The following is a 22,413-nucleotide window of genomic DNA, read 5'->3' on the forward strand; positions in this document are numbered from 1 at the left end:
TGCTAATAAAGTTGTACGCGTCTGATCTAACAAAAGGTGGAGGTGCAAAAAATGTGGAAAAACGTACGTTCGAAATCTATAAGAAAAACGGACGGCTTCATGTCATTAGTAAGCAAAAGGGCTTGAGCTATGTCGAAAATATGCGCAAATTTTATCATTCTCACCTTGCACTTATGTTGCATGCACAGACGACAGCATAGCTTGACCTTGCGCCGAAAATGTGCAAACATCTTTGTAGTGACGAAGCTCCTTACGGCAGTCCCGCAAGGCGACGGTAATAACGTTGAATGTAGCTCTGCAGTATTTTATCTCTAAAACGTGGTGCATTTGTGCTACAACGCACGCGATTGCGACGAATGCGGTTGGGGAGATATGTGTGCATGTGTGCGCGTTTTCAGTGTCGTTTCAGCGATAATGATGCGGTGTCTAACATTCATTTGAAAAGTTGTTAGACGCACGACCAAATGCACCCTCGCATTACGGTTCCATCCCTGAGGTCATGGTCTTGACCTGGCCGCGGTCACTCCCGCGGGCTTGGCCAGACGGACGCGGCGGAGCGTCAGGAGCCGCTGGCTGAAGCTGGGGCAAGGTACGAGTCAGTGTCAGCACCGATTGTTAGGTAAGTTGTTTAGTTCGTCAGCATATGCGGATTCAGCGTCTTGCAACATGTTGGATCTTGCTTCAGTCCCACTTCCACTGTGCCCATTCCTTCCACTCACGGCGTTGCGCGTCCAGCGCACCCCGACCGGGCGCACCCCGGGGTTACCGGCGACGGGTGCAGCCGCCTGGGTACGCGGCCGGGGTTGCTGCGACCCCAGCAGACAGACGGGACTGTTTGTTCGCCATCTGCGCCACCGATAGTGGCCGGATCGGCGGGCCTATCTTATCTTATTGACTGGCGCCTCTCTCGCAGTCTCTCGCCGCGCGGCACAGGCCGCTGGGCACTGGTCAGCGACACAAGTGACTGCGACAACCGGCCGCGGCGACACCGGCCGTCGGCGACACCGGCCGCGGCGACACCGGCCGTCGGTGACACCGGCCGTCGGCGACACCGGCCGCGGCGACACCGGCCGTCGGTGACACCGGCCGCCGGCGACACCGGCCGTCGGTGACACTGTCAGACCGGCGTCCGCCGTCCGGCGCTCCGTCCAGCGGCACACCGCCGCGCCCGCCCGGTGTCCACACCGTCCACGCCGACCGCCGGGGCCACGCGCGCGCGGCGTCCACGCCGTCTCGGGCGGCCACGCTGTCCGCGCCGGCGGGAGGAGCGGCTGTGGACGGCGGCGGGCGGCGCGCGGCGACGCCTCGGGCCGCGGCCTGAGGCGGTGTGCTGGGCTGACCCGCGCCTGACCCTTCGCGCCGACCGAGGGCCGGCCTCCGCACCGGACCGTCGGCCGCATGCCAGCCTGCTCGGCCGCCATGGACCCCCCGCGGCAGGACATGTATGGCTATTATGACGAGCGGGGGACGGTGGCGGACGCGGCGGCCATGCCGCTCAACGACTTCGGCTTCCTGCCGCTGGAGGAGCACCAGCAGCACCACCCGCACGAGCACCAGCACCAGCAGCCGCCGCATCATCAGCAGCAGCAGCACCACCAACAGTCGCTCATCTATTGGGACCAGCAGCAGCAGCAGCAGCAGATGCACTACACTGAGGAGGATTACAGGTCAGACTTCTACGGTTGTCTGTGAACCCACCAAGAGCGCTACCAGGATTTTCTGAAGCGGAGGGGGGGGGGGCGGTCTCAATGAGCACTGATCTCTACTCATAACAGAATTGTATACATCGTTTATGATGTTAAAAAACTCGCATCCAACGGGTGGACCTGGCTGCGCCTCTGGAGCTCACCACCATTTCACGGCGGCACATTAATAGAGGATTATCTCATCGGCATGGCCGTCAGAGAGGACCACCACGGCGTCTGATCTCTCGGAGGCCGGCACGTTGTGAGGATGCGCCCCCGGCGTGTCGGCTCAAACGCGTCCAGCCGGCCGCCGCCGCCCGCCGCCACGCGAGGGACGATTGTGTTGATGGGCGAGTGGCGGAGGGTGCCTGAAAGAGAGAGGGAAGGTGCTGCTGCTGTGCTTCCGTCAGAAAGAATAACGATGACGATATGTATCCGCATGGTAAAGCTCTCGGTTAATGCGGCACTGATCTATGTATTTATCGCACATTTTAAGGATGTATCCTCGATGTCCAGACCACGTGCCCACATCTATAATGGAGACACGTAGCGATCAGCTTCTAATGGAACGGCCGGCCAGCGAGGTACCTGCCAATGGACAGTCATACGTTGCCTTCGACTAGAAGACCACTTTTGGCGAAATCCATACTACATTGATATCGAAATCTAATACATCATGCATTTTTTATATCATCAAACTAGATATGGGCTGAATAGCGAAGCTTTACTTCTTGCCCTGATGCGCTTTCAGTGTTGGCACCAACGGCATAAATGGAGAGCCCCATCACCTGAAGATCCGGATCCTGTCTCGCAAAGACACCTGCGAACATGCATTAAGAGCGAACGCGGGTGCGACGAGGTGTGCGTGTGCGCGTGTGCAATGGTGCGCGTGCGCATTCAAGAAGCAGCATAGCGTCCCAGTCACTGATCCTGAACTATGTACACAAACGTTGCATCGCGAGCTGGAAATAGGCAGTCTACGTATGTCGAGTGTCTGTGTAAAGGCAGCTTAAGTCTACCTATAGGCTGATCATTAGTCGATAAACATTCCTTCATCACCATTTCAAGGCCCTAGGGGTAAATAACCATAACACAATAGCTAATATCGAGCAGATGTCAGAAAACTTCCCATCACTGACGTAAAGTTTCTAGGTCACTCTATCAGCCTTTATGTTAGATGATGAACTGTGGCGTGGTCGTGAGGGAAGAACAGCTGACGACGCGTCAGCCATGACCCTTGTCCACCTCCGACTCACTTAATGACGGCTCTGATCATGCAGTCAACTCCGGTTATGGGTAGATTTCCTGACCCTATCAACTTGAAAATCGTTGTTAATATGACTCAGCTTGATATGTTGTCAGCGAACAACTAAAAGCTGGGTGCTTATTACATCCTTCGTCCGTGACGCGTTGGTGCCAGGGTGCGTGCGTAGCTCTGGTGGCACTCAAAAGCGGATCCAGAGCGGCGCCCTGAGAATGGACGGTCCGTGCTGCGTTGGCGCCAGGTTGTGTGCGTAGCTCCGGAGGCACTTAAAAGCGGATCAGGGACGGCAGCCTGAGAAGGGACGGGCCACGCCGGCGTGAGGACAAGGTCCAAAAAGGTGTACTAATTTTAAAATAGTTCAGGAAGTGTTCCTAAACAAACTTGCGCTAGTGCGGGATTGGTTTCCCTCAAAGTTCAGAAATGTTCCATTATTGCCCGACTTGTGCGATCCTGGGGCTGACATGGCCAGGTTTGCCCCTCACCCTCCTGGACCTGCCCTTATCCGCAATCTCTCTTCCACGTGTTAGCTCCATTCTGTCTGTCACATGACGGCTCCAGTCTGTCTGTTATGCGTCGGCTCCAGTCTGTCTATCATAAGTCGGCTTCAGTCTATCTGCTACACGTCAGTCTGTCTGCCACACATCGGTGCCAGTCTGTCTGCTATACGCCGGTCCCATTCTGTCTGCCACACATCGGCTCCAGTCTGTCTGCCACACATCGGCCCCAGTCTCTCTGGTATACGTCGGTCCCAGTCTGTCTGCTATACGTCGGCCCCAGTCTGTCTGCCACACATCGGCTCCAGTCTGTCTGCCACACGCCGGCTCCAGCTGTTCCGCTGCCACCTCCGATGCGCCACCTCATCCTCTCAAACCCCGCTGATCTACGCCGCCCGCTCCCGCGCAGCGCAGTCCGCACACAGCACGCAGCCCTGGTCAGGCCGGCTGGTGACACATCTCATTGCGACCACCTGACCAGCTGGTCACCGCGGTCCCTGCCCAGCCGAGACGAGCCCGGCCTCCAGGTCCCGGCGGTCCGCGACAAAGGTTGGCCTGGCTCTGTCCGGACGGTAGCAGTCGCCTCCAGCCCCTCCCCCCCCCCCCCCCCCCCCCCCCGGAAGGATTACAGGACGGCTGGCGGACGCCGCGGGCGGGGGCGCGCAGAGCACTGAAAGGCCATCGGCGCCTTTGATCGCCGCCGGTGAGGGGCTGGACATGCGGCGGGCGTGGATGAGCGGGCAGGAGGCTGGAGAAGGTTGCGGGCAGCCGGCTGGCTGGGCTTGACAAACGGGGACAAGCCGCGGCCCTGGCGGGGGCGGTCTAGCTCCGAGGTCACGGAGGTGTGCGATTATAACACCCGCTTGCAGTTGCCCACCGGATTTGCTGGCCACCTCTGTCAGTCGAGTTGTGGATGCAGGGAGGCTCGTTTATAATCAGCGCTATGGTAGGACTTACCAAAGCCGTTTGCATGACAGGAGCGTGGCTTTCTACTTGTGGAAAACCCATTTGTTGGCGTATTTTGAGGGCAGGCAAAGGGGCTGTTTCCGGTGCTTCTCCCAAAAGATGAGGTGAGTTTGGAGGAGGTTGGAGGAGCGCTGAGATCTGCTACCAATTGGAGGAGGTATCACCTGTCTGTGCGCGACTCAGCCAAACTGTTTTAGCGCAATAACATCAAATGTTGATTTGAGTTTGACATATGTGTTCAAAGTCGCATAAACGTGTAACAAATACTAATGTTATGCGTATAATTCCTATGAAAAGAATCCAAATATTGATGAACATGCAACGGTTCACTCACCTGTTTCTAGTACTGTTATGCGACAGCATATGTAGCAAACAATAGCATATGAATGAACTGCGCCACTAATGTCTACCGTAGCCTCGTACAAATTCCTACGAAAATCCCCCTTCATTTCGGAGGAGGCTGGATGAGGTTTGAGAAGATTGGGGGAGCTTGAGATGAGGAGCGCGATGGGAGCAGACCGATACCTATTTTTTACTGTTCTAACTAACTGAGGTTGCGAAACATCACCACTGGTGTATGGCGTCCGGTGCGAGCGGGGAGCCATGTCAACAGCTTACGGGAGAAAGATCGAGACCCATCGTTCAGGGTGGAGAGTACCGAGGACGAGCAATTCTTTATTATCAACTTCTTCAAGAAATGCTTCGTCTTTGCTCTCTCCTCACACCATTTGTACGTAGGCAGGCAAGCAAAGCGTCTGTTCCCGTCGCTCCTCCAAAAAAGATGAGACTAGTTTGGAGGGGCTGGAAAGCGCTGAATCTGCATTAAAGGAATGTTTCACATTTGAAGATATTGAAGCAAGCATCAGATATGATGAAATAAGCTCACTTATAGCTATTCCTATACTTTTTAAGTGGAAAAGAATGCTCCAAACAGCACAATTATCTGTTCAGTAAATATGCTCCTCAATGCGCCACGGTTTGATTACGTCATCGTACCTTACACAAGATTGATTGAGAGCCGACTGACGGCCGTTATATCTGGAAATTGTGCTCACGAAGGCCAGATATGAGCGCGTAGGCAATTATACTTTTCATCTTGATCGCTGCATGGCTTGTGGAATGACAGAATTTTAATGGCACTATTATGACGTCATGAATGCCAAGTTGACTTTGGAATGCTCTCCCCGAATGCACTCCCCATTTCCCATTTTCGCGAGTGTGTAACTAAGAAACTATATGGGCTTAGCTCTTAAGAACGGCAGGGTTGTGTATAGCACCGAAAGCTTTTCAAGATGGATATTTCCGTTCAAATCCCCATATAAATGTGGAACACTCCCTTTAAATCTGCTGCCGCGGGGACGATTTTGAAGAACGTATCAACTGTTTGTACGCAATTTAACCGAACTGTTTTGGCACTCTGGCGACGAATGCTATTGGACGTGATGGTTACCGATAAACATATTAAAAATCGTAAATGTTTGCAACAATATTAAGGATGTCAGCATGAATAATCTGTTCGCACAAAATTGCACACCAGTCCTTTGTTTCTGTTAGGTGACAACAAATGGAGCCTCAAAAGCACATCAATGAACTTCACTATTAATGTCTATCACAGCCTACTCCAAAGCCCTCCAAAAACATATTTCATTTTGAAGAAGGTTGGAGGAAATTTGCGGCAAGCTTTGAGGAGCTTGGAGGAGGCTGGAGGAGCCACGGAAACGGTCAGATTAGCTTGGAGGAGCGTTGAGGAAGTAAGAGGAGTTTAGAGAAGCGACAGGAACGGCCTAGCTGCAAACTGCACTCACCAGAATAATCTGAAGCAAACGTCACCCCCATCAGAAAGGTACTGCCAAAACGAGCCTCACTGGACTAGAGACATGCCATCTCATGAAAGATTAGCCCTTCGGTAAACTGAATTATCGGCGTAATTATTGGGCCATGAGTAAGCAGAAGTGATTGCGCGCTTGTGTATGTGCGTGTGTATATATATATATATATATATATATATATATATATATATATATATATATATGTGTGTGTGTGTGTGTGTGTGTGTGTGTGTGTGTGTGTGTGTGTGTGTGTGTGTGTGTGTGTGTGTGTGTGTGTATGTGTGTGTGTTTGTATGTGTGTGTGTGTGTACGTGTGTGTGCGCGCGCGCGTGCGTGTGTGTGTCTGGAGGGGGGGGGGGGGGGGAGGGCAGATATTCTGACGGCTCCCAGCAATGTCCGGACGGCGAGGAATGTGCCATCTCTGATCGCGTTCGCCCGGCGCCTGACACGTCCGGGGGAGGAATTCTTGCGGCGTCACCGACCGGCGTGGAGGAGGCGCGGTGTTGGCCGCCGGGGTAATCCCTCCTTATCGGCTTGATCCCCGCCCGCCCACGACGCCGCCCCGTCGATATGTCAGCCCTATTAACGCGGCGGTGTCGGTGCGGACGGACCCACCGCCGCCTTGGTCACTGGAGTTGGAGGGGCGGCGGCGGAGTCGGAACGCGGCGTGGCGTTCGGCAGACGCCCAGACACGTGAACGCCGCAGGGACGGGCAGAAAACTCCGAAGTTTAAAGGCCCGTTTTATGCGCGTCAAGCAGTGTTTAGACTCAAACAATGTTTAGATTCGCAGTAGATGTCATCACTGAGAAAAATAACAGAAGAAGATAATGGCAAGGGGAGGGGAAAATATCCGAACACGGAGAGGCACAGGAGGAACGAACAACGAAACAAGATGAAACAAGTGAGAATATAAAACCGCAGAGAAGAGACAAGCAGTGGGAGAGAGAAACAGGGATGTAGGAAGACCTTGTTGCAAAACGGGTCAAACAGCGGGTCCAAGGGTGACGGATGTGGCGCGCCGAGGGCGGTCAGTGGCGCGCCCCCGACAGGAAGCCGACGGCCGTGCGGCGCCGGCACGTCCCGCCATACATCAGGCCATTACTTCCAGTCGAAGCGCCGCCGCCCGGAGCCGAGCCCCACCTCCCCGGCTGACAGATCTCTCTCCTTTGACGCGGCTGGCGGCAGTCGCCGGTGCCTTCCGGTGCCGGCGCCGCTGAATGGCGCGCTTCGCCGCCGCCGCCGCGGGCAGCGCCGCCTCAAAGGCGCGCGCGCGCGGCTGGCAAGGCGCCGGAAGCAAAGGGTGCCGGCGTGAACACGCTGTGAGTGAGGGCTGTGTTTTTTGCAGCTTGCCGATTGTGAGATGTGTTGAAGGACGAGTTTCTCGTTCTGGTGAAAATCCTGTTTGTTATTGAATTATCGATGGCAGGTGAACAGAGGTGTAACCAATGGCGTAGCTAAAGGGGACCGTGGGAGCTTTGGACCGAAGGCCCAGCCCTTGTTGCCACTTTAAGATCCCCGCGAGACTTTTAAAACATAAAAAGAGTCCCAAGGCATCGAGATAGGACTCTGAGTTTTAAGTAGGCCCCGGGAACACGAAAACAGAACCCGTGCAGCGACGAAGAGAGCCCCTTGGCTGAAAGGGTCCCTCTTTGACTCGAGTTGACCTCATTTAGGCGAAATCCTATCTGCCTTGCTTGGTACAGTGAGCACACTTGTAGAGATAGGAGGAGCTGTGCTTCAAAATCTTTCATCCGCCAGCAGGAAAATGACGATTTTTTACATGATGTGCTCTCGTCTGGAGGCCACTTCGGTTGGAGTCGTCAAGCTATTTCGAATTAAACGTCCGAAAACATTTTGAACACGCACAACACACCGGTTTCATGACTCAACATCTGTAGTCCCGATTCATAACCCGGGCCCGACGAAAGACGGTACTGGTCTCAGGGGGGGGGGGGGCGATAATTATAGGCACACATGGCATATGTCGTCTCCCCGGTGATAGCTTTTGTTCCGATTTGGCTCAGATTCAGCCCATACATATGCACCTTAAAGGGAGTGTTGCACATTTGTATGGAGTTTTGTACTGAAATGGCGATCTTGAGCACCATTCGGCGCAGTTCACAGCCCTGCCCTCCTTGAGACCGAAATCCCCTCTAGTTTCTGAGCTGCACACCCGTGAAGATGTGTGGACTACTTCGTGGAGACTATTTCAAGTCACTTATGCATCCATGACGCCACAATAATGCCATTCAAGTTTTGGCATTCCATTAGCAATGCGGTGACCAAGGCCAAACAAAATATGTTCGTTGAGTCGTTCATGTCTGGCGTTCGTTAGCACGATTTTCAGATATAACGGCCGCTAGGTGGCTCTCGATTGGCTCTTCAAAGTACGATGACATAATCACACAATGACGTATTGAGGAGTAAATTAGCTAATCAGGGAAGTGTGCTGCCTAGAGCAGCCTTTTCCACTTAAAAGCACACCACTAGGTATAAGTCAGCTTCTTTCATCATATCTGATCTTTGCTTTAATGCGTTCAAATATGGAGCATTCCCTTTAAGCCGTTTTAATCTCGTTAGCTTTGTCGTCACCAACTGCACCTATATCACGGGCATGTTGTTCGCTTCAATCTTCAGGTCATGGGTGTAATTTCTTATTCAGTTGGAGAACTGGGCAGGAGTGATGGGGCCCTAGCCTTCCAAATTTGACAAGAAATATGACCGAGGGCGGGAGAAGCACATTCTTATCATCATCGCTCGGGAGAAATATATTTGATCATCTTTCGAGAAGGTCTGTCCATTTCTTACTGTTCAGCACCCTCCCCCCCTTATTTTGCAAAGCTGCACGCCTGCTTGCGATAGAACCTCACGGCAAGTGCCGCGGGAAGGAGGCTACTTCATTTCAGCCGAAACCCGTCGCTTTTCACAAAGCTGACCTTTGAGCTCCGCTCTTTACGCAGCGCTCCTTTGACCGCCGGCTTTGTCAAAGCCGGTGTCCTTTTTGCCCTCACTTACACCAGCCAAACCCTTTAGCGCCGAGCCGAGCCGCTGACAAATGGCGGCGCTTTCGGCCGCCCCGCCGCCGCCGCCGGGCCGCGATCTCCCCACCGAGTCCCGGGTCACGCGCGCGTAGGGTCGGCCCCGCCCGGCCGCCGCCGGCCGCGTAAGCGCCGTGGGAAGGTCGCCGAGGTCGGCCGGCGGCGGACGGCGCGCCGGCCGACCTCGGCCGCCGATCATCGCCGGACCCATTAGCTGACGGCCGATCTGTATTGTTGTGCGTCATTGGCGTACGCCCGTGACCGGCAGGCCCGCGTAGATAGACATCGCGGCTGTCCGTTCGCAAATATTTGCCCCTTGAAGAAACGCTGGCTCAAAAACGTGCTTATGTGCCCGGTGTGCGCCACCAGCACCGGTGGCGCAATACGCGTATGCATAATGCGCGTACGTATATAAATGCATATCTCTGCTCGGAGACCTGTGTGGAGAAGGACGTAAAAGGAAGAGGCGCGGCCACGAAGCCGGGCCGGAACAGACACACCGTCGGCAGCTTTCACTTCACATCAGCCGATCACCCGGGTGTTAGGCGTCCGTTCACCCCATCCGCATCTGGGGACCTGTGTTTTTCCACCCGGAGCAGCCTTCGCCGCCACAAACCGTACATAAAGGCCCTTGGCGGGCTTTTATGCTGATCCTAATGATGACTGACTCTGTGAATGGCCCGCAAATGGCGTTTGGCGGGCGGGGGCGGCCGTCAAGCCTCGGCCGGGCCGTGTGGGACGAGACAGGCAGACCGGTAATCCCGACACGGGGAGAGTGCGGGGGCACGGCTCAATGTACTGCATCGGAAGAAGTGACCAGAATGGCAAGTCGAGGGCCTCACGACTTGTGCAAACAAAGTCTCCGTTTTTGCGAGAGATGAGCTGTCACTGTTGCCTGATGCCGGTGCACTTGGCTTTGAAGTTACATGCCATTTGTGTGATGGATGCTTTAAGTTGTCTTGGACTGATTGCACTAACCATGCTGCTATACCAGTTGCCAATTCGTTAATATTGTCGGAATGTATCGGCGCATTAAAGCGTGCAAAGTCTGTTGTAAGCGCTTGTTAATGCTACCGCTTGATAATATTGGCCTCGTCTTCATTGAGAGCTGTTCCCATATCATACAATACATCAATGAAGTAGATATTCCTTTGCCTATCGCCGCGGCATTCCCGTAGCATTTTGGTCACCTTTTTCGCCAAACCTCAAAGCACCATCTGGTACCCGGCATAACTCCATCTCTATAGGAGTCTATTAAGGCGAGTCCACGAAGAAGGGAGTCGCACAAGTAATCCACCAATCGACGTCACAAACACCGGCAGTTGTAACAAACCGGCTTACTGGACGCCGAGTCTGGCCCCTGGGCTTAGCCAGCCACTCTTTCACACCGTGAGTGAGGCACAGGCGCCGCGGAACGCCAGAAATGCCGCGGCTATGCGACGCATACACAGCACGGGGCTCGGGTTAATTGGACAATTGCAGGAGCGCCCGTCCGCGCGCGCGTGTGCGTGTGAGGGAGAGAGGGATGTCCATGCCGGATTTTCTGAAGGGTGGTGCGGCACCCTTTATTGGGCGGTCACCAGGGGGGCAACAATGGACCGACAATGAACTCGCGGAACCTCAACGGACCGCAGCAGTGTTACACCGAGACGCCTATTGCTCGGATTATTTGGGCTCGCTGTCCCGTGGGTAACAGAGATTGGTTCCGGAAATTAAATATGCTTTTACGTGGAGTGTATAATTCCTCCCGGAAATTCAAGAGCGGTAGTGAGAGGCAGTGCAAATATTTCTGACAACACCCGGCACTGCGTATTGTCCTCGGTGCCGGGCTAGCCATCACGAGCTCCGAGTGACTGAAAGTGATGGGCGTCACGTTGAATGCCTGTCAGGCGTTCAACGTTGATATGGCCCTCAGTCATGTTTTATTACGCACCTCGCTAGCATTCCATAAATTCCCACACGAGGGGATTCTCAAGTTAAGCCCCAAATCAAGAAAAAACGAAACCAATGGGAAACACGCACGAAATGATCGCTCGAAAACGACAAGATGCTACTTACCAAAAACGGATGAGGTCTTACGGGTGTTCCGTGCTAAGTATTCAGGCTGGTGTTTATGGGAAAGTTAGTTTGTTCAACTTATCGAGTTTCCCTTTTTACGGCGACTTCAGAACATAAATCTTGTCAGTCATTCCTGCAGTAGTTTCTTTTGAGTAGTTTGTCCCTGCGGAGAGACGTCTTTCATCATCACAACGTATTATCGTCCTCTACAATGCATTACCATCCGACCACAACGTATTATCATCTTCCTGTTATACTTTTCGTATAATTCTTGTCGTACATACACACTTTTTGTACATATACCTCTTATAAATGGACTCATTTTACGAAACTGATGATACGCCCCAAAATTGAAGAAAAGCGATGCCACCCGTTTTGATAGCGAGGCTCCCAAGTTCCGATTATTCCTGACGTCAAGCTACCTGACTTCAGTACCATGTACGATTGTCCAAAATGTGAAGATATGAAACGGAAGTTGTTTTACCTGGAGTAACTTAAATGGTGGTTAATGTTTTCGATGATTTCAAAGACATAAAGATATATCCGAGGAAATAGATAAGGAATAAACAGCTAGTCAGCAAGTATTCCCGCCAAACGTTTGTGATTTTTTCAGCATTGAATGCTTTTTGACGTTAACACTACTTGTGTTCCAAGAACATATACGAATAACGGTTAATGCCGCATATACTCTTTTGTATTAGTGTAAAGATGTTGCATTTAGCCATGCTTATTTTGAATAACTTAGAATGAATTTAATTCAGGCATGTACCTAGATGATGTATACCTCCATTCCGGTTCCAAGCTTTTGCAACTCGTCTTAAATAATGTTTTGCACTAAAGGGATGTCGATTTGCTTTAATTATCGAGAGGGATGTTCAAGTTTCCCAGCTGCCAGGGCTCAGCCATTCCATACATCTTACAGCGGCAATTTTATTAGCGGCATTCGTTTACGGAGCCAGCATTTTGGCGTTGTTAATTGCGTTTTCGATTTTTAGGAGGGTCGTTGGCGGTTTCATGTTTGTGCTGTTAAGGGCGGATCGTTTCTTACGGACGTTATCTGGCTTAAGGCTACTTTCAAGAGCGTTTCAGAGCCTCCTGTAAGCATTCGTGGGGCATATACGTTTGAGCCATGCCTTAAACATGCATTCAGCAACAGGATAAGAGTAACATCCAGGAAAATGCCCTTCAGCTGCGCAGGAAGCCACCCTTCAGCTGCCCAGGAGGGTGCAGCTGTCCTTCTCTGCACTTGACCGGGTAGTGACGACATTTAGCTTTCCTGTAACTTGCAGCAGAAGAAAACGTGTGTAGAGAGGAATAAAATATGTCGCGCTTGGGCGCCTTCAGAATCAGGTCGAGTTGTGTAGATGCTTACGACAGGGCCGATGAAATCGACCATCTCATCGTTGCCGACACGCATGAGTGGGCCCGCTGGGAGAGGCTCCGCCAAGCTGAACTCTCCAACCGGGGCCGCCCTCAGCCGCATGGTGTCGGGACCGATTTCACACGCTTGCCCGGAATGTGTGTCATTCTTATAAAAAAAACGTGCGGCGCCGTATCTCTGGCTCTAAAACTCAAGGACAAGCATGTTGTATGACTGTAACGTGGGCGATGTTTCTATTTCCGTTCATACATATATGGCATAGAAATACACTGAAATGGATGAGAAGAAAGGTTCACTTTTCAAGTCAACTCCCTCTACTGATCACCATAGGCGAGGGCGTATTCACATCGTGAAGGCAGGGCGCATGCTCAGCACCCTCATTAAATCTATCAAAGCTGTACATGTCAGATGTGCGCATGAATCATGTTAAAACTAAACATATCGGGATGTACACGTTACAATAAGTGGACCAAAAACACACGATGTTGTCGTTTTCACCATGCAACATTGCACGCACCTACGGTTCACTAAACTACGGTTTCAGTAAAGAACGTTGAGCTGAGCCTGCAATCTCCCCTGTGCAATCCTGCATCCTTCATTGACCATAGAGTTGATGTGAAGAGTGGGCGCCATGCCCCCTCAGCACTCTGAGCCCATGCAGATGCCGCTGCAAGTGGGGCTGCCTCTGCAAACGTTATTCGGCGCACCTCTGCGTACAGTACGCGACCCTGGATTAGAGAAAAGGGCAACACTGGACATATAGGTGTTGAATGGAAGAAAATGCTCGAAGGTGGCTATCAGCTCCTTTCCATTTGGGAGGGCGTCCGGCGCCCCTGTACTTGCCGAATGGCCTTGAAGACTTGCCCCCCCCCCCCCCCCTCTCGGCACAAACAAGTCGTTAGGGTTCCGGATTTCTCGGGCTGGGTGTTTCTCAGAGACTCTTAGGTCACCCAGAGAGAGAGCCTACCATCGGACCGGTCAGTGAACTGAAGAGTCAATTTGAAGCCAGACCATGCCTGTTATCCCGTTGCTGCGGGCATCACTTGGCATAGTGCGATTCCTGCGACAGGTGATAATCCGCCGGGCAATGTCATCTCTTGGGTTAGAGCCGGTCGAGGACAACCTATCCAGAAATGGTATTCATAAACAAAAATACGAACTAGCGGTTTTTTCATTTCCATCGTATGGGCTGATGAACGACAACCTACGCAGGCCGACCAATGCCTGCCATTTAACGATGGACCTTTAATCGAGAGGTTAAGCAAAAGGAGCTTGTATCCGGTTTTTATGCTTACACAACGTAACTAAAAGTGCGCAAATTCAAGCTTCGCTTTATGTAGCTAGGCTTATGTCGGGCCTACTCATGACTTCCGATGGCTGCTACTGCTCGTTTTGAAAAATGGAATTTGCTTCGAAGCCCAGGATATGACAGTGTGTTTTATCTACCTGACTGTCACGCTGCCTACTTCCTTGTCTCTCCCCTCCCCTTCTCTCGTACCTATCTCTCACTCCCTCTCCGTCTCAACTCTCCCTCTCATCTGCTCTCTGTCTTGGCTTACACCTCTCTTTTTGTTGTCTCCTCGTGTTTCTTCATTTCCTCGGACGCCCTTTTGTTCCTGCGGTACTGAAGGGGTCCGCACCATCGCTGATTGGCCACCCCACGATCAGGCCCCGCCCTCCGGCTGAACGCCAGCCACTTGGAAAGCGTAGCTGACGGCGGCGGCGGGGCACCAGCTCTCGAGCGCGAGGGGCGTCTCTGAGAGGCGGCGTTGTTCGGGGAAGAGTGCTTCTCTTCTCGGCGACACGCAGTCTGGAGAGGAGAGTGAGTGCACACAGTGGGTTGTTGAGGGCTAGTGCAGAGCTCGCCGATCTTCAGCACGCACTCGACTGGGTCGCTCCACGTGCCTCTCATCTGCGCCCGCCTCTCGAGATACGGCGGCAATAAATTGCTGAGATACCCGCGCAAAGTCGACAAAACATAACGAGTGAGTGGCTGACGTGATTTTGAAGCACTGGTGCATGCTGTGGAGTTTGATACGGGCTTTGAGTGAGTGAACAGGTAGAATGGTGGCATTTAAACAAGATTGAGATATTGACAGCTCTTCACAATTGAGCGATGAAGGCTTCCTACTCTTCACAAAGTGGACTTTACTGTCGATGATAGGCGACTTGAAAAGCTTAAAGCACTGAACAAATTTCGGGGGCAAAAGTGCGTCAACCATCATTGAGCCTCGTACTTCAACCTTTTAAAATCATCATGGATGGGAAAGTCCACCTCCTATCTCTATGATAGCGGCAGCGTGCACCACCGAGCTACTCGAAACCGTCCGAGATTTCCTGGCATCTGAGTGAGTGGCACTTGCGTGCGTCGGTAGAATGTGGGACCCCGCCGGCCCGCGTCGTCGACGCCGCCGAATGCACCCACTAGAGCTGTTTGCTCCCAGCAGCGATTGCTCGCCCACTATCGGCGGTGGCCCGGTGTTGACGCACCGTCAGCTTCATTACGCACATCGACTCGCTGAACAACGGCAGGAACGCCATGTGGAAATGATCACCCAGAATGGTTTCCGGCGCAGCGAGCGGGTTTTGACGCCGTGGAACGTGCCGTTCGACCACAGCTGAAAATTAAATTCTTCGATGATTTGTTCCTTGCGTGGTCTCAGAAAATCATTGCACATTGGACAGCGCAGATCATCGGTCGAACGTCTGCCAGGGGCCAGTGACAATGGCTTGGCATCGCGCAGCGACCGTCGTGTGCAGGTGTGTAACGTGCGTGCACGACGGTTTGTCCGGGGCACTCGGCCCAGCTGCTTCCGCCAATGCCAGTGACGCGTCCCCTCTTGGCATGCTTTCTTGGGTGAGCGTGCGTCACCATGTGCGGGACACACGTTTGTGCCTCGCCGCCACTATCGCTTGGAGGCGACGCAGCTAGTCCCCTTCAGGGCCACTCCGCATTTTACTGGCATTTCAACGTTGGATCGCCGAGATATTAGAGCCTCAGAGCATTAGAGCATCATCCTTCCTTTGGCAACCCAAAGAACGGTGTATAGCAAGAGATATATGCATGACAGCGTATGTTTACTATCTACCATTATGTTGATGTGCTGAAGCATTTTATAGACATATAAACAAATTGCATATTTTGCACAAGGGGTCCCCACAGATGTTACTAATCACCTGCATTACAATGTAATCTGATGCTCCGAATGCAGCTGACCCACCTCCGACCACCCCGCATTTAGAAACACAGGCGAATGTACGGCGGTTGGTTGACGTTCCCAGCAGCAGTATTTTCCATCTGATCCCGCTGTTTTCCACGCAGTTTGACACAAAGTGCCCGTCGCGCTTCATGCAGTGTCCTCAGTGAGCCCATTCCCTGTTCTGCAGGCAGTTCGACATGAAGATGGCCATGCCTGGCTCCAAGTCCTCCAGCTTTACCGTGCGAGACATCCTGAACCTGGGGGAGGGCAAGCCGCCTGTGGTGTCGCAGACTCCGCGGGGCGCCGGCGAAGGTACGGTTCGAGTCGTGGTTGCCTGATCTGGCCAGCAGCGAGTCTGAGTCCGAGTCTGAGTCTGAGTCTGAGTCTGAGTTCGAGTCTGAGTCCGGGTCTGAATCTGAGAGGACGCTGCCCTGCCTGGAGGCGGTGGTTTCATCAACGGCGCGCAGATTCGACCTGATGGCCGATTTAAAAGGAATGCCCCACCATTGACACAAATTTCAAAATAAGACTCTAGTGAAACCTAAGGACTAGTTAGGTCTAATATTGGAAATGAGTAGTTCTACTGCGACGCCATCAAGACATAACAATAATAAAACTGTTTATCATATTTTCGAGTCCAAATCATGCTGTCAACGCTTTGCAACAGTAATCCGCTCCTTCCCTGCAGTCGTGACAGCCGTCGCCATGACGACAGGATCTGCTGGGGGGGGGGGGGGGGGGGGCGCTATCAGCTGTTACTGAATAACAGCAGTACAAATGAACGTTGGTGGTTGGCACAACGTACGGCAGGGGCCAGTTACCAGCTACATACTCCCTTTAAGTCCTTGGTTAAAATTTGAACCAGCGCCCCGCTTCAAACCTTGTAACATTCCGTTTCCCAAAGCCCAAGTGCGCTTCGAAAATAGCCACTGCATTAAATGCCACTGGGGAGAAATCAAAACCATAGCATACCGTTTCGATGAATTCGCGGAAGAATAACGTCATGTTCGCATATTTTTTGGTCCAAACGGAGTGTTTCAGTTTCTCGTATCATTGGTTACAAAAACATTTTGGCAAGTTTGTGTCCTGCAAACATATTGCACACTCGTTTTGGCAAAACGAATGCAAATGGAATGTGTTGCTTTCACTGTCGTGAACAGGAAGTCCGATGAGATTTCTCCCACAGGAGCGGGTACTTCATATCGACATCCTGAGCTGTTCAGTAGGATTTCTGGAAAGCTGGTACGACTGATCAAATCGTACGGGTCAGATCTAATGATAAGAAAAAATACAAAAGGTGGCATGAACACCCTTCAAATCATTGTATAGCATAATCCACACAAACGATAGCATCTTCACATACTTCTAATGACCCACTGTATATGCGACTTCTTCTGTGTATTTCTATACCGCAGTGATCAAACAGGTTGTCTTACACGCACCGTTTGTCATTACCTACTCCTCTCAACCAAAGCAACTATACGTTAAGGTTATATACGACCCCAAAGACATGTGTGTGCCATTGAAGCTTTACGACGCACTCAGCTACTGGGCCATATGGCGTCGCCTGTCTCTCACCCTGACAGGAAGCGCGGGCACAGCTGGGAATCGAACCCCGTACTTCTGGTTTTCCAGACGCGCGGTGGTAAACGCAGACGCGTTTACCACTACACTGCTGGTACCCGACACCAAAGACACGATGCTTTTGTGCAACGGTTTAAATACGAGTTCCGTAGGCACAAGTAAGACCGTTGGGCCTCGGCTCTTTGCCTTTGCAATACCAAAACTCCCCTCCCATCAAAGCCCTGGGCGAATTCTTAAACTTGATACGTCATATCAAAATTTTCGTCGCTTCTGCAGACTTGTACTTTACCAGACTCGGACCCAAAATACTCGACCGAAGACCCAACCCAAACCTAAACTCCCTCGAGTCGCACTGACATTGTCTGCATTTCAGGCAGATGTATGGCCTGTTTCAATTATCATTGAGTCTACTCAAACAAACGCATGAGAAACAAATGATATTCTTACTCTTTCAGGATATCTCATCCTTACTCCGTCTGAGCTAAACATCAACTGTTGTAATAAGTACTTTCTCTGTATCTCATTTTTTAAATGCAGTGATGCATAGGTTTCTGTACTTAAGAGAAAATGTGATTTTCTGTGTTGTGCTCTCTTGAATCGACTATATCAGGACTAGTTCAGACACCTAATCAATTTCAGCATATAAGGGTCACAATTACAGTCGACTAACAAGGCGCCTTGTTGCTTTGTCTACGAGATGCAATCGATTCCACAGAAGAGGGATCCAGCGCGGATCTTGGCTTGTGAGCTCCGGCAATCATAAAAAAATAGTGCTGCATACGCCTATGTCATCGAGAACCACTGCTGCAAATATTTTGTCGAGCCGGACCGTGTCACCTTCACCAGATATGCATAAGACAGTAGTATTAGCCCTATTCCTCGGAGAAAACCAGGAGAATGGGGATATAGTTGGGTTGATATTTCGGCAACATGCCTTTGTCGAAAAAATAGCAGAAGTGAATTCGAAATTGCCTGCCGATGATCCAGCTCGATTTTTCAGTTTTTTTTTTTAAACAGCAAGCCACAGTTTTTGCAGGACAAAAACTGTGGCTTGCCGCTTCAGAAGAAAACCTGAAAAATCGAGAAGGATCATCGGCAGACAATTTTGAACTCACTTCTGCTATTGTTTCGATAAATGCATGTTGCCGGAAATATCAACCCAACTATATCTCCATTCTCTTGTTTTTCTCCGAGAAATAGGGCTATTTCTACTGTCTTATCTATGTGGTTAATGTTCCTCGTTAATGCACTGAACAACTTCACCAAATATGCACAGATGTAGCATTCCTACGACAGGTTCCGATAGCGCTTTTGGTCCCATCACATGCTGCATGCTTCAAGGAGCTGATGTCTATTCCGTACGACGTCCTTCCCATCCACTGCAGGCGTTTAAGACATGCTTCAAATGCACTTATGTATTATTGTTACCTCACCACGTCGCCAACCGCCTTACCGTCGAAGTGCCAGAGTCACACACACACACATTCCCAGTCTCCAGATAAAAACTGCATGGTTTTCGTAAAAAGGATGCAAGTTGTAATGATGTAGTCGGTTTTCACTAACAAATCGTCGCCTTCGACTAACCCTCTCGCGCACCAATCCACTTTGCATGCTACTGAGGTGACAGAGCGCACCGGACCTCGAGCAATTACAGGCGTGTACTAACAAATTTCTCCCCAGTCTGCGTGAAGGGCATCTCGGGACGCTAGCCCAGCGTGCCCCCCCCCCCCCTCGCCACTAACATGAGCTCGTGGCCCCTTCAACTTGCGCATGTTTGAAACTGTCCGGGCACGCTCCTTCGGGCGCCTCTCCGGTATCACCTCTGACCTCCGCATGGCTTTGGTGTCGCCCGGCGGCCGCACGCGCCCGCATGACGCCGCCTCTGTTCTAGTCGGCATGCCCCAGGACGAGTACTGCGGCGCCATGTACACGTCCCAGTACCCTTACCCGGACGAGGGGTACGACTACCGCCAGCCGGCGGTCGGGTACCGGCCCGAGTACTACGACCCGCGCTGGGCTGGCCCCGGCCCCGCGGGCGTGTACCCAGGTCAGTGGGCGTGGCCGGATTTGGAGCCCCCGTGTGGCATGCGCTCTACGCGGGATGTAGCACAGGGACGGGCCGAGCGCTCCGCAGCGCGGGTGGGGGTGGGGGGGGGGGGGGGGCGGTGCTGAGCGAGCTGCTGCGGGAGACAACAGCTGCCTCAGCTGCTTTCGTCTGTGTTTAGGCGCTGGTGCTGGGTGCTGGCCTGTCAGTTCATGGTAAATCGCAAGTTCGGCAGTGTGGCAAGTGGTTTGCTTTCATTGCTCCCTGGTCCCCTTCCAGACACTGACGCACCCTTCAGACATGCCTAGGTTTCTGTACTTAAGAGAAAGCGTGATTTTCAAGATATGACCCACGCTCTGTCCTGACATCCGTCCCTCAGGTCGTCCGTAGGTTCTTCCCCTTATCCTGACTTTCGACCGTTGTCTCTGACTTCTGCACCTGCCTTCGACATCCTGATGCCTGCCGTCCGACCGTTTTCTGCCACTGCCTCTGACCTCCGAAACTGGCCTCTGTCTCTGGCCCTGGTCCGTGACCTCTGCCTGCACACATAAACCCCGACCCCTGACCCCCTCTCCTGCCATGGACACTGATCTCTGACCTCTGTCCGTTGCCTCTGATGTCTACCTTCGACCTTTGGCCCTGGCCGTGGCAGCCTTCCCTGCACTGGGCAGTGACCTCTGACTTCTGGCCTGACCCTCAACCTGGTGCCACAGACGGGCTGGAGCAGACGACACCGCCGGGCGAGTCTCCCGCTCCCACGTGCCCCGTCTCTCCCGAGGACGAAAGGAACGCGGGTACGCCAGCCCGGCCGGCCGACATCCCCGCTACCGTGCCGACGGCGCCGCGCGCCTCACCCTCAGTCGACACCGACGACGGCGCCGACGACGCCGAGAAGGAGGACGCCGCCACGGGCCGCAAGCGCAAGCGGCGCGTGCTCTTCAGTAAGTTACAGACCCACGAGCTGGAGCGACGCTTCCGGCAGCAGCGCTATCTCTCGGCGCCCGAACGTGAGCATCTGGCCAGCCTGATCGAGCTGACGCCGACCCAGGTCAAGATCTGGTTCCAGAACCATCGCTACAAGACGAAGCGCGCCACGCAGGAGCAGGGCGGCATGGATCTGGTGCCGCTGGGCAGCGCGCGGCGTGTGGCCGTGCCCGTGCTGGTGCGAGACGGCAAGTCGATGCCGGCCGTGTCAGCCGGCTATGGCGTGCCGTCGTTCGGCGGCGCCGTGGACCTGCTGCCGTTCAGCAGCGCCTCGATTCCCCACCTCGGTGGTGGCCTCGATGGGCGCGCTGCCCGCCTACCCGCGCCCGCTCATTCAGACCCGCTGGTGGTGACGTCACCGACGCCGTGACGTCACGACAGGGCATGACGTCACTGGTAGGACGGTAGGTGTGTGACTTCGCGGGCGCGGGGCGTCACGGCTGCGGTGACGACACTGGTGGTGTGATGCTGCTGACGCGGTGGCGGCGTCGGCGCGGTGACGTTACTTGAGCGGTGACGTCACATGCGAGTTGTAACTTCATGGCGGCGGAACACCGCCGCGGCCGGGTCTTGTGATATTAGAGAAGGTACAGCAGTGCCGATGTGGTGAGGTCTCGCAGAGAGCGAGACGGCGCATTGGCGGGACGAGCTGGGATTAGTGCATTCGCCGCGTAGGTCCGATGGGCAGGGGCACGCTTTCTTCGCCGCGATGAGCCGCGTTATACGATTGTGCCGATCATTCGTGGAGTACAAACTGGATCAAAGTGATTATCGGAGACTCCGCCGCCATCGTGCCAGTTCAGGAGTCAGCCTTCGCCACCACCGCTCTGTGCTACGCCTTCGAGCCAACGCAATCCTTCCGGAGGCGTGCGTCGTTTCCTTAGTCCGGGCACCCATGTTGCTGAACGGCGCAAAATCAATTGTGTTGCGCTGAATCGCACTTGCAGTGCCAAAGACACAATCGTTTGTCACAGGCGGCAGGAGGTCCGGGAGACGCGCCCGTGCATCGGAACGGCCCTGAGATATTAGTGGTGATCTAGTCCTTCATGTCAGCGACGACTGACCTTGCGCCGGCCCGCGCAGGTCGCGGCCGCTGCTGCGCAGTGTGCACGCGCATCCGTAAGTGTGTGCTTGCATGTGGGATCTCTTACGGACGGTGTCGCTAATGCCATTACCGCCATGTCATCGAAATACCCGCGAGATAACCGTCTGTCAGTGGACTGAGGCGTGTGCCTGCGTGAGTGCGAATATAACAGAACAGGTGCAGTGGTGCAGTGCGCTGGTGCGTGACGCAGGTGGCGGGCGGCGGCCGCGTCCTCCCGAATGTTCCGCGTAGGCTTTCAGTGCGTGTTACACCCGCGTTCGACGCTCGTACCCCTCGCGAAGTGATCGCTTAGCCGGATCTCAAAAGTTGAAAAATGAATTTTTCGTGGTACGGAGAGACGAGACACTGGCGGGGAAAAGGGTAACAGTGTTTGAGTGAGTGATCTACCACGGTTACACATTTACGGCTAGTACTTACGTGAACAAATCACCTATCAGCTCTTCACCTCATGTAAAATTCTTCACATTTTTCCCGCCTATTTTTCTTATCCGGTTTGACAGCATCAATAACTGAATCGTTGCCATTTGTGCGCAAATAATGTAGCACAGCCGAGAGAGAAACTGGAACATATGAAGATATAATGACGGTAGGTAACGGTATCCATAATGTGCTTCGCAGCTGAAACAGAGACACGGCGCTGGGTCAGATCAGAAGTAAAATGTCGGCACACGACTGTTATGAAAAATATATATTTAGTCGTTGCGTTCATATGCATTGACAGTCCGTAGGCTTATATGCGGGCGCAGCCGATTGCCAAGAGACAATGGATATATGGTAAGC

General features: G+C 53.0%; 1 protein-coding gene across 1 annotated transcript; it reads left to right on the top strand.

The window, feature by feature from the left end:
* The first annotated feature begins 1,363 nt into the window (after window positions 1-1,363).
* Window positions 1,364-21,651, top strand: LOC119094496 (homeobox protein Nkx-2.5). The gene is made up of 5 exons (XM_037217554.1): window positions 1,364-1,667; window positions 16,104-16,228; window positions 19,392-19,547; window positions 20,258-20,831; window positions 21,612-21,651. Exons 1-5 carry the CDS (start codon window positions 1,399-1,401, stop codon window positions 21,649-21,651), a joined length of 1,164 nt encoding a protein of 387 aa, XP_037073449.1. The 5' UTR covers window positions 1,364-1,398.
* The last annotated feature ends 762 nt before the right edge of the window (window positions 21,652-22,413 follow it).

Source organism: Pollicipes pollicipes, unplaced genomic scaffold, assembly GCF_011947565.3.
Source record: "Pollicipes pollicipes isolate AB1234 unplaced genomic scaffold, Ppol_2.1 Scaffold_4002;HRSCAF=4701_pilon_pilon_pilon, whole genome shotgun sequence".
NCBI classification, from domain to species: Eukaryota; Metazoa; Arthropoda; class Thecostraca; order Pollicipedomorpha; family Pollicipedidae; genus Pollicipes; species Pollicipes pollicipes.

What these genes read in the sequence shown, in the direction of transcription:
- LOC119094496 (XM_037217554.1), top strand. Translation starts at nt 1,399, where the DNA reads ATGCCAGCCTGCTCGGCCGCCATGGACCCCCCGCGGCAGGACATGTAT. An exon ending in TACACTGAGGAGGATTACAG is followed by an intron (nt 1,668 to 16,103) that starts GTCAGACTTCTA and finishes CCTGTTCTGCAG; the next exon opens with GCAGTTCGACATGAAGATGG. An exon ending in CTCGGTGGTGGCCTCGATGG is followed by an intron (nt 20,832 to 21,611) that starts GCGCGCTGCCCG and finishes CGGCCCGCGCAG; the next exon opens with GTCGCGGCCGCTGCTGCGCA.